Below are 11,947 nucleotides of genomic sequence, written 5' to 3'. Positions count from 1 at the left end.
GTTCTTTTTTTTTGTTGATTTTGGGAGTTACATTATTTGTATTCCCACAGTATAATCCCTTGTTTGTGTTTCTTCATTGCATGTGAACCACACACTTGTTGCACCTGTATTAACATGGCTAATTTTTATGATATGTGTGCCACAGAACGCTAAAAAATGTTGTTCTCTTGCAGGAGAATTGGGAAAGACTTGAGCAATACGTTTGCCAAACTGGAGAAGCTCACCATTTGTAAGTGACCCTTGACAGTAGTTTCAGAGTGGAAGTGTTTTAAAAATCTTGGTGTCTGTGTGTGAGAGTGTCCAGTGTGCTGATACTGCATACTGTTGTTTTGATGTTTCAGTGGCGAAAAGAAAATCCCTATTCGACGACAAGGCAGTGGAGATTGAGGAGCTAACGTACATCATTAAACAAGTGAGATGATTTTTGATATCTCATGAAATTTGCTCTTTACAAATATATATGTTTATGGATAGAGCCACTATCTCCAGTCAGCAAATATACTGAATCTTAAAACTATGTACCCTGTGTTTCATATCTGTGTGTGTGTGTGTGTGCAGGACATCAACAGTCTAAACAAACAGATAGCCCAGCTGCAGGACTTGGTGAGGTCCCGCGGGGCTCCGGGTGGCCGACATATCCAAACCCACTCCAACACCATTGTGGTCTCATTACAGGTACAGTTAATACGGTCTAGTACATATACATGCACTGCGTTTAACACAAGGCACATATGGTAATTTTTTGTCTTCAATCCATCTTAATTGTTGTTAAAACCTAAATAAGACCTAAATAAGACCAGACTAACAGTTTTGCTTAATAACATTCTTTATTGTTATCGTATTGATATCAATATTCTCTTGACTCGCATGGAAGAAGCTAAATAACACATTTTCTTGTTACATAAGTCCCAAGTGAAGGTTCTTGTAAGCCGAAACAAGACCTTGTACATACAATCGTTTGTCTAAGAAAACATTCAACATTTTAACAGAATACTAACAAATACTGGTCATGGAAATTGTGCTATATGTCATTTGAAATTTTTGGAATTTAATTAGGAAAGGTGTATAGCAACTCTGATTACACAACAATGCACTGCAACAAGTGTATACAATTGAATTAAGTTGAATTTGGTTTCACTTGGCTGAATCTTTTGTTGTTCACAGTCCAAACTGGCTTCAATGTCCAATGACTTCAAGTCAGTCCTGGAAGTCAGAACAGAGGTAAGATGTGTTTGTTTTACCGCCATTATTCATTCCTACCTACTGAAGACAGAACATGGAAGAACAGGATTTTGGATTGGGAAGAGGTTGATTGACAGTCGTGTTTACCGTGGTTTGTGTGTGTGCCTGTAGAACCTGAAGCAGCAGCGCAGCAGGAGAGAGCAGTTCTCCCAGCCTCCGGTCTCCTCCTCTCCTCTCATGGCCAACAACTTCAGTAAGTCCATTTACACCCAGCTTCCCGCTTGTAGCCACTCACTATGATTTTCACAAGGGTCTCGCAGTAATATCATCTGCATTGTGGTACCAACAGGTAAACGCAGCATGCTGTTGTAGCTTCCTAAGGGCGTGTTCACACTATTCTGCTTTTTTTTTTGTAGTAAAAGCACTACCTCAGCTGCATTTTGTCCTGATTAAGCAAAGCAGGTTGTGCAGCGCGTACTTAGATTCTGTAATGACTAGATGCAGTAGTTGACATTATTGGCAAGCAATACTTATGTACAACTCTGACAAACTTACCAGAAACTCCTACAACACAGACAATATGCTCCCATCAGAGTCACAACTAGTACCAACGTTTCCACCGCTACTTTCTGTTTTCATTCTGGTTGTTGTTGTAGTAAACTATCAACTGCCACATAGCATGAAACCTTTTCTTCATGTACGCTCCTCTGAAAAGTTGAACCTTTCTCAGTTTTAGGAAGAGCTCCACTCTGCCTAAAAGAAGCCAGGCACAGTGTTTTTTCCAAAAAGTTCACTGCTCCCCATGTTCTTTACTATGAAAATGCTGCTGACAGTTTGAAAAAGTGTAATAGTGTGAACACACCCTTACTGGTTCGTTGTTTTGGCTTTATGAGGCAATATTCGACAACTCTGGCTCCCGCTCAAATGAGATTTTTGCTAAACGCACGCATCAGGAAGGCTAATTACCAGAGACCCTGTAACTTTATGAGCTCAGGGAGCTGATACGCTTCCTATGCAGGCCTATACTTTTCAAATGATCAGCTGTTGCCATAAATAGGGACTTGCTCGAAATCCATGTGATTGATTCTTACTGTATTTGGTCGTCTATAATGCAAAAATTAAAAAATATTTTAGGGAGCCGCAAAAAAGGGGCCCAGGAGCCGCATGCAGCTCGCGAGCCGCGCAATGAGTACCAGGGCTATACAACCTCAAATTTGAAAGGTATTTCCCTGGAATGTTTGACTCTCCCAGCGGGTATAACTAGCTACTGTGTATGCCCGCTGTTCTTTCTGCTTTTCCCCTCTACCATTGAGGATTTCTACCTGATCTTGTTGCACATGTTTGTTTGTTTGTCTGTTCTCCTCCTCCAGAGAGCTCAGTCTTGATGCAGGACGAGTCCAGGAGTATGGGGGACGTGGCCATCGACATGGACTCCCAAGCCAACCCCTTGCAGCTCCAGCTTATTGACGAGCAGGTAGACTGTTTGCTTATGTCTGTCTAAGTGAGATGAGGGGATTATTCATCCTTTGGGAATGGTGACCAGATGTGAAACAAGTAAACTGCACATTATTGTGCCGTGACATAACCCTTTTTTAAATCTTCCTGGCCGTGCCGTTACAGGACTCGTACATCCAGAGCCGCGCAGACACCATGCAGAACATCGAGAGCACCATCGTGGAACTGGGCTCTATATTCCAGCAGCTGGCACACATGGTCAAGGAGCAAGAGGAGACCATCCAAAGGTGAGATGGAGAAGGAGATGGAGGGAGGGTCAAGTAAAGAGAGATCACCCAGAGGCTGAGGGAATGATGGGATCACTAGTGTTTGAAGGGAGGAATATTTTATCATGTGGAGTTTCATGCAGAATTTGGGGGTCAGGGTTAATTCACATGAAATTCCACTTCCATTTGAGAGTAAATTCCCCTGCTGAACTGATTCATTTGAAAGAAAATGGATGAGATGTAATAGATAACTTACATCCAAAACGGCCCCACTTCATTGAACGCACTGCTTGCTGTGTCCCTCCCGCAGGATCGATGCCAACGTGGAGGACACCCAGCTGAACGTGGAGGCGGCCCACACAGAGATCCTCAAATACTTCCAGTCGGTCTCCTCCAACCGCTGGCTGATGATCAAGATCTTCCTCGTCCTCATCATCTTCTTCATCGTCTTCGTCGTCTTCTTTGCCTAAAGCAAAGAGGAGCGGCCGAGCGGAGGGGAAAAGCACATGGAACGAGGGGGGGGGAGTTTGAGCTGGACTAAAATGAAGCGTTGTCCAAACGACCGATTTGAAGGACAGGCTTCTCTGTCAAAGTGACGGTTTGTCGGAGGCTCGGGATCCACGCAGATGAATACATGTAGGGTTGTCTGTTATTCCCAAGCCATAGAAAGGGACTCTATTGATCTCAATTCGACAAAGCTGTTCTCTACTACTAGAGAATAATGTTGTCGAACTCTGTCCAAATGAAAAGGATAAAGTATCAAAAATCCCAACACTTCTCTGTAGTGTTCCTTTAGACCAATTAATCATAAACATTTAATCAAAAATGGCTATTATTTAATGGTTTGATTCTGCAAACTAGTTTTTTTTTTTTGGTTCTTTTTGTTCCCCCTGCCCTTTCCTCATGTCATCCATTGGTTGTTGCAAAGAAGACGGAACAACAGAACTGGAGTTTGTTCTTAAATCTTTCTTAGTTCATCTTGAGTTACTCTTTTTATCGAAGAGTGGGACTGTACCTCCTGCTTATCAGCGATTCCTCACCCACCGTCATTCAATTATGACGTGAATTTTTTTTTAATTCAGTTATCTTCTTTTTTGCTTTTCGAGGTTTATTTGCCAAATGGGTACTCTTACAGAACTGTGACACAATGCGAAGACACTTTCTGTGGTCCAGCCCCTCCGCGTCATGAAGGCACGGGGCACCAGATGGCATTACAGTCAACTGAAGGGGGACTTTCCTGGTATAACCCAGTCACGAACATCAGTGTGGTTTAGATCAGAATGATCTGTAAGAATGGTTTATGATAAGTTGTGTAACAACTCTGTTTGACATGAAGCTATTTGGCCTGGCGACTGTGATCGCTCCATGTGGAGCTGTCTGAGTCTGCATTTCAAATCCTTTCAGTTTCACACTCTGTAATCGTTTGAGCTTCGCGGAAATGAGGCCAGTTGAATGGCTGCAAAGGTGTAAACCTCACCCATTCAATGCCGCAGGGAGGCTCAAGCAAATGATACGAGTATCTGGAAAGGATCTGGGATTGACATCAGTGCTTATGAAGGGGTTATGCTGGTCCTGAAGGCCCACTAATGAAGTGACTTAACCAGATTCCCTGGAAGTGTCTGGTTGGGTGTCACTGCTTTAGTTTCTTCCCCTCTCCTCTTTACCAATCTATCTAATGTACAGGATGTTATTTAAATGACCACAGCTTTTTAAGAAGGAAAACATTCTTCCTATTTTTTCCCTGTCCTTTTTTAGCCAAATGCCTTGACTTCAGTGTATAAAGTGCAAATAGTGACGATGATGTATTGACAAGAAAGTGCATATTAATAAAAGAATAATAGGGTGCTGGCATTCATGGCTGGGATTTTCTTGGGATAAGAGGATTAGTCAGCAGTGTTATAATTAGCCATGCTGGGCCGTTTCTGCGAAGCTAGTCAACGGCCTTGCACTAATCTGGGCTGTGCTGCATTGTATTATTATCCATCATACAGACTACACAGACACATGGGATTTGTTCTTCTTCCTTTTTTCTCCTCTTCATTTATCATGGTCCAGATCAACAGCATTATCTGGGAACTCTGATTGGACAACAGTTTGCTTTTAAAGTCATAGCAAAGTGGCCAGGTCATGTGATCAAATCCACGATCCTGTATCTTTCACTCCTTTTGTTTAGAAATGTAAAGACTTGAAATGCATCACACCACTGAGCCAAAGTCCAAGAGTCACACTTAACCTCATATGTAACCACAACCCTTATCTATATTGTTACCAAAATTGATCAGTCAAACATCTTTGTGAAAAAAGCAATGTTTTAATCACATAGCAGTAATAAGAACATTGTATTTTTTCCCAAATCCATAATATTCACAATAAAAAAAGAACATGACAGATGATTCTAGCTGTTTTCTGCTAGCAAGGGTATGCGTGTATTCTATGAGAGCATCCACTAAGTTTCTGGTGATCCGGAGCCAGACAGTGACTGCTGTGAGGTTTGAGTGGTAATGTGCTGAATATACAAGTGGCCTGAGCTGAACTTCCCCCATCTACTGCAGAAGACAGCTGTCCCATCTGTTGCATAACACTTTTTTTTAAAGGGACAGTTCAGGTTTTTTGGGAAGTGTATCTGATTTATCATGAACCGTTAGTCTTTCCAGTCCGTTCAAACTGCGCTTGCATCAGTGTTTTGGTTATTGAGATATCTGAAGCAAGTGAGGATGCTAAACGAGGTCAACGAGGCTAAACTCATTACTCTGAAAAATCACATGCAGCTCATTCCAAACTACTTCAAAATATAATCTGCTATAGAGAATGACATATGACTTTTCTAACTTTAGAAGTTGTAGCCATTAGCTTCTGCTTCAGCTATCTCACAACAAAAACACCATATGAAGTGTTTTCGTAACAGACTAAAACGACCTCCAGTTCATCGTCAATGGGTTTCTTGAAAGTGAACAAATCCTTCTAAGCCCTCTCTCTCTCTCTCTCTCTCTCTCGCGTCAGAGACTTTTCTTCCCTCTGAAAGAGACCGAAAGGAGGAAGAAAGAGAACTCAAATCTAGTCTATCCCTATGTTTTCTTCCCTCCCTCCTCAACTTTCCCTCTTTTCTCTCCTCCCTATACTTACGCTGACCTCCTTTACTGTTGTTTTTGCTTTCCCTCCCTTCCTTACTCCCCTTGGTAACTCTTTCATTTCCACCCCCCAGCCACAACTCCCTCCTTCAACAGGCGCTCCTTGCCTCCCTCCTGCCCTCCCCTCTTCCTCACCTCATCCCTCCGCTCTCCCCCTGCCTCCCTCATCCCTCCATCCCTCCCTCCAACCCCCCCGCCTCCCTCATCCGTGGGCGCTCTGCTCCATGGGGGTGATCTCCGGCATGCTCTTGCTCCTCCCCCTCCTCGCCCGGGCCTTGATGGCCGCCTCCTCGTCCCCCTCTCCGTCGTCGTCGTCATCGTCGTCGGACCAATCCACCTGCTGCTGCAGGTTCCCCCGGGAGCCCCCCATGGCGCTGCCCTTGAAGAAGGGCCCCGTGCGGAACTTGGAGCGGAAGGTGACGAAGGAGAGGCTCTTGCTGCGCTGCTGCTTCTCGTAGACGGCGGTCTGCGGCACCTCATCGCCGCCGTTCAGCTCCTCCACGCAGTCGCGCAGCACCGTGCGGAACAGCCGCGGCACCTCGTGCACCTCGGGCTCCATCTGCGTCACCAGCTTCCTGAACCTGCAGCGGGACGGGTCGCTTTGTCACAAGAACAGCTTGAAACGAGGTCACACAAGCAAAGGAGAGGACAGAGGCAGATGCCCTGGTTAGAGTAAAGGGTGATGGGAAGGGGGGTGAGGTAAAACCAGCAAACCAATATAGTGGAACCAGAGTGGGAAGAGAAGCACCATTACATAAAAGCAAGTCTATAGAAGCTAAAAGTCGACCATGAGTTACTGCTGCTACTGGAGAGCCACAGTGATGACCCTTGACATCTGGGATGGATAGGAACTGGATGGATGGGAACAACTTGTGAGCAGGGTCCCTGGTCAGGTTACATGGGTATATCAACCTAACCATAACTTACGATGCAAGCTGGACTTAGTTCAGCATTCTTATTCTGAGATGCTTTATGCATGTGGCCTTGAAAGCTAAGGGCGTTACACAAGGGATTAGAACCGAGGGGCTAGAGCCTAGACGGCCTAGCCTCTCTCTCTCTGTCTCTCTCTCTCTCTCTCTCAATCTCTTCTTGCCTGTCTCTCATGCTCTCTCTGTCTATCTTTTCCTGTCTGTCTCTTATACTTGTACTCTGTCTTTGTGTATTTGCATTATGTTGTTTTAATGTTTTTAACTTCATTTTATCTGTATTTTATTTTATTTTTACTTGTACAAGCACCTTGTAACCTTGTTAAGAAAGGTGCTCTACAAATAAAGATTATTATTATTATTATTATAATTCAATTCAATTCAATTCAAGGTGCTTTATTGGCATGACAGTTCATAAACAAACAATATTGCCAAAGCGTGTAACAAGAGATTAATCATCAATTAACCAACATTTCAGAAAAATAATTCCATCCTTTGTCTCTCTATTTGTCTCGTTCATCCTGACTCTGTCTGTCACTGTCTCTCTTTCTGCCAGTCTGTCTCTGTCTGTCTGTCTGTCTCTCATACTCTGTGCTTCTGTCTCTCTGTCTTTGTCTCCCCGCCCTTTCTGTCATTCTCTGTGTCTTTCTGCTAGTCTCTGTCTCTCGATCTCAGACTCTTTCTCAGTCTGTGCCTCATACTCTCTCAATTTCAATGAATATCTCTCTTTCTGCCCATCTATGTCTCTCTCTTTGTGTTTCTGTCTTTCTCTCTCTGTCTTCTGTGTTCTCCATGTCATCTATATCCGTCTTCTGTCTCTGTGCCTTCTGTCTTTCTATCTCTGTCTCTCTCACTCTCTGTCTCTTTCTACCCATTTGTCTCTGTCTCTCTGTCTGTCTCTCTACCTGTCTCTCTCTCTGTCTCTGTTTCCCTGTCTCGCTCTCACCTGACGATGACAGGGCCACACTGTGGAGGAGGGATCTTGGCACAGAGGTCCTGCAGCTCCAGCAGGTCGTTGGGCGTCAGCTCGTAGGGCGGCGGGTTGGGGTTGTTGGCCAGCCAGCTGTAGTCGGCGGTGGAGGAGGAGCTGCGGCGGCGGCGGCGGCCCTCTGTCGCTCTCTCCAGGCGGATGCGCTCGGTGCGCTTCACCATGGCCCCCAGCTCCAGCATCAGAGTGTTGGTGACCAGCTCTGCGGTGGAACGCTGGCCGGGGACTTTGGGCTCCAGGGAGAACACGGCCGACCAGGGAAACATCTGGGAATAAAGGACAGAAGAGGTGGCGGAGTAAAAAGAGCGAATACAAGTTTAAGAAGATAGATTTGTTTTTAGGTTGAAGGAGAAAGGCAAGAGAATATCCATGCCTTGGGCATCAACTGAGTGGCCTAAGTGAGTCCAAATTTGACCTTGTAGTTTTTAGCATTACACTGAGGAGCAAAGATTGAGCAATAGTCCAAAGAAATGTATTTGGAAGCCATAAACATCACATCAGAGGAGCATTCAGGTCCAATATTCCCTCTAAGCTCAGTGTGTCTGTGCAAGATAGTTTAGTGACCAACGCCACATTGACCAATCATAATAACATCTTGTCAGTCATCCATCTCCACTTGTCCCCATACATTTAGTCTATATAAGCAGGTTTTGGTGCAAATTATATTAGATTCAGAGACCTTTCTATAGCTTAGGGTTTGGCAAATTGAAGCCTCCAATTAATTCATACTGAATCCATAATATAACATCTGAAATATAGACTGTATGCCAGATACAACTTTTTCAGCATGTACTATAGGAATAAAGAGCCTCAGAACAAGTTTAACAGCAAAATGAATGGCAAGCAGTCACTCTCATATAAATTAATCATCCTATATCACTGATCAATACAAACCGTGTTTCCATAGACACTGATATAGGCTTTTATTGTCTTACAGTAAATGCTATATAATATTCAATCAGGCAGAAGTTTATTATCTTACCTTCATGAAACTGGGTTTCTAATGCTGTAGGTTAATCTTGTCTGATACAAATCCTCCTCTTGTTTGGCAAAAGCCTTTTGTTAGCAGCAAAATGGACAGTTGGCCCCCATGGGCTTGTAATATACAAGAAATAAAACTCCTTTCACTCGGACTGAACGCACACAACTACCTGACCACCTTGCTACCTTTGATGGTCCGTGGCAGACAGTGCGTGTACTTTTGCAAGGAGCGTGTGGTATGTGTGTGTGAGTTTGGGATTGAGAATACATGTAATCCTGTATTAATAACGAGTGAGTGACGGGATGAGCTTACCTCATGACATGAGCCTACACCTGGGTGAGGCGTGTGTGTGTGTGTGTCTTTGTGGGTTGGAGTGTGCATTTGCGGCTACAGTCGTCACATAGCCGTCCCTCTCACTGCAGGGGGGATGGCAATGTGATTATCAATGTGATTACCAAGCATCTCTCATAAGAAAAGCAGCCAGCGCAGAGGGAAGGTGAGGGGTTGCATGATAGCGTGGGAACCTCATCATTGTTGTGCTGTTTATAGAGCGTTTCTCTCTCCTGACTTCCCTGCCTGTCTGCACTGTACTGTCTGAAAAGCTAGTACAGTATGTGAGTATATTTAAGGATTAATAACAGTTTGCATTAGAATTGGAAAAAAGGGTAATTTGGATGACAAAGCTCAAACAAACATGAGTCCAAAAAGCCCAGTGTCCAACTCCAGTGTCACTGGAGCAGCACCTGGGTAATGTCCACTGATGACACTGATGTTAGCTGTGTTAGTCATGTTCACCAAATATTCACAAATATTGATTCAGCTGTTTATAACACGTGAGTCCTGCTTTAGCATGGATTTTTACTGGAAGGGAATTTGGGTCACATGTGCAATAGAGGCAATAATAGGATTTTAAGGAATTGTCTTACTTATGTGTCTTATGTTTAAATTCAATTTCATTTAATTTCATTTAAATTATTTGTTTATGTTTTGTTTTTATTTTAACAAATTTTAAATAATAATAAAATCCAGAGAGAGGGTTCACCCATACATTCTTCTCAACTACAGTCTCATCCAGTTGTGTTGGACACTGTGTAGCACTGAGTGGTCTAGAGCAGTTGGGGGCCGGTGCCTTGCTCAAAGGCACTTCCACAGTAGCTGACGAGGGAGGAGAGACATTTTCCTAGACAGTCACAAAATGTGCTCCTCTAACCTTTAGGCTCCCACTATTACTGTCCAGATAAATAACAGATCTCCTAGTTTGCAGACAATAATCCGTTACCATGTGACTAAGGACACCGATCGTCTAAAGACCCATAATTACCGGACTGTTATGACCAATTATGGGACCCACATTACATAAGTGTGTTAACAGTCTGCCCACTAGCACATTGTATAGTATGTATGGTAGCTGTCTTTCTGGGTTTCCGTACCACTCAGCACTGAGCCACCAAATCCCAGATTACATTCAAATCCACAGCCTACCTGGAATAATGAGCCATCTGACTCTAATTACAGCTGCCTAGTGGGTGCTATATCATTACCACTGTTGCTAAAGGAGAAAGGTTGTTTCTTACTGTATGTGATCAACCAGTGAAAAAACACACCCACCCAGCTAGGAAAATAACTTGGTGGCTAGAATCAATGAAGCGAGGCAATTTAAGATGAAAAATGGCAATCAAGAAGAAATACTCAGACTAATTTCAGAGATTTCTAGCTTGAATTCTTTAACATAGACGTTTTGGTGCTCAGAACAAGACTGAAGACCTTTTCTGAATCATAAGGGTCCTACTGCAAATTTCGGCATACATCCAATCAAGAAAGCAGCACTTGCGTCATTAAAATTCATCATTTTTAAAATTGAGTTGCTCTGATTGCTCCCACTCCCCATCTGCTCCCATTCCCCATCGTGTATTTTGGCAGAAGAAGACTGTAGGAATAACAGCAATTATAAAAGTTGAAATCATTTCATTGAAGAAAAGGTCTTGTTTTGCGGTGTATGTATCTTCAGTGATAAGCAAGGTAAATCCCCCTCCCCTTCCGCTGGACTGTCTGCTTCTTTTCTATGCGTATCCCAATAGATCTAGTATGTAGTGTGTGTGTGTGTGTGTGTGTCTACTCTAGACTAACCTCTAACTCCAGAAGTGTGTCTCTCTTGCTGCTGAAGTCCCAAACTCCTTCCTGTGCATCATCTGTAGTCTCTCTCTCTCTGCAGCTGGGAAGCAGACTCCTGCAGCATCAGCTGGTGGATTACCATCTGGGGAATCTGGTCAACATGGTGCTGGCTAGCAGTCTGAAGGAGGTTAATGGAAGAAAAGTAGATAATACCTAATTGTTCCACTATCAAGAATGAGGCTGGGTGTGGCGTCTGGCTAGTACAGTGGGCTAAGGCGCGCAACACGTAACTGTGACGTCCTGGGTTTGAATACTAAACTACTACTACTTTACACTATCCAAAATAAAGGCAAAATGCCCAAAAACATAATGAAAAAATAGTTGTGGCTCTGTTCGATCCATTTTACATGGGTTCAAAATCCAATCAAAACCTGTTTATGAAAGATGAAGAAGTGGCAAATGAGCACTGTAATGTTTACAGGTATTTCAAACTTTCAATTGTCTGTGCAGGTACACTTGTCAATGCAACATATTATTACATTTATGAACAAATCTCTGCTATGTCTGTGTGAGTTTTGCCGGTGAATTTGTAACCTGTAAGTGGAAAACAAGTTATTGTTGGAAAGAGGAGAAGGCAGACACCATATAAGGACGATTCTCCATTAATGCTGATGCAAAAATTTGCTTTCTGTCTCTTCCTACTGAAACTGTCAGAACTTTTCCTATATTCTGGTAATAAATAGAACATTTTTGTTGTGTCCCCTGTCACATATTTTGTTATTTCTGGAAAAAACAACTATGCCGCAGATGTATGACATATGTCCTGGCCTGTTACCATTTTGCAACCATGAGTCAAGTCAGAATCAAGTTATCTGACAGCAGAGACAGAGCAGCATGTCCATGACAAT

At 43.4% G+C, this 11,947-nt stretch overlaps 2 protein-coding genes across 2 annotated transcripts; one reads left to right on the top strand and one right to left on the bottom strand.

Moving 5' to 3' along the window:
- Positions 1-173: 173 nt before the first annotated feature.
- LOC139653906 (syntaxin-5-like) lies at positions 174-5,997 on the top strand (the record flags this gene model as incomplete). Its single annotated transcript, XM_071530918.1, has 9 exons — positions 174-229; positions 342-412; positions 559-675; positions 1,165-1,221; positions 1,354-1,435; positions 2,317-2,403; positions 2,553-2,656; positions 2,803-2,924; positions 3,214-5,997. Coding segments are annotated over 9 exons (856 nt in total), but the record flags the coding sequence as incomplete, so codon positions are not given.
- Positions 5,998-6,233: 236 nt separating this feature from the next.
- On the bottom strand, positions 6,234-9,034 carry LOC139653901 (protein RD3-like). The gene is made up of 3 exons (XM_071530913.1): positions 8,928-9,034; positions 7,904-8,211; positions 6,234-6,612 (listed from the first exon to the last, which is right to left on the bottom strand). The coding sequence occupies exons 1-3, from the start codon at positions 8,931-8,933 to the stop codon at positions 6,234-6,236; spliced, it is 693 nt and encodes a 230-aa protein (XP_071387014.1). The 5' UTR covers positions 8,934-9,034.
- Positions 9,035-11,947: the final 2,913 nt, after the last annotated feature.

Source organism: Centroberyx affinis, unplaced genomic scaffold (assembly GCF_046629955.1).
Source record: "Centroberyx affinis isolate AG114_WGS23_722 - 3 ecotype Tasmania unplaced genomic scaffold, CSIRO-AGI_Caff_v1 ptg001999l_1, whole genome shotgun sequence".
NCBI lineage: Eukaryota > Metazoa > Chordata > Actinopteri > Beryciformes > Berycidae > Centroberyx > Centroberyx affinis.
Note: the sequence above shows the minus strand (reverse complement) of the source record. Positions and strands in the feature narration are given on the sequence as shown.

Coding starts and splice junctions, on each gene's coding strand:
- LOC139653901 (XM_071530913.1), bottom strand. Junction 6,613..7,903: donor TGTGGCCCTGTCATCGTCAG/GTGAGAGCGAGA, acceptor GTCCCGCTGCAG/GTTCAGGAAGCTGGTGACGC.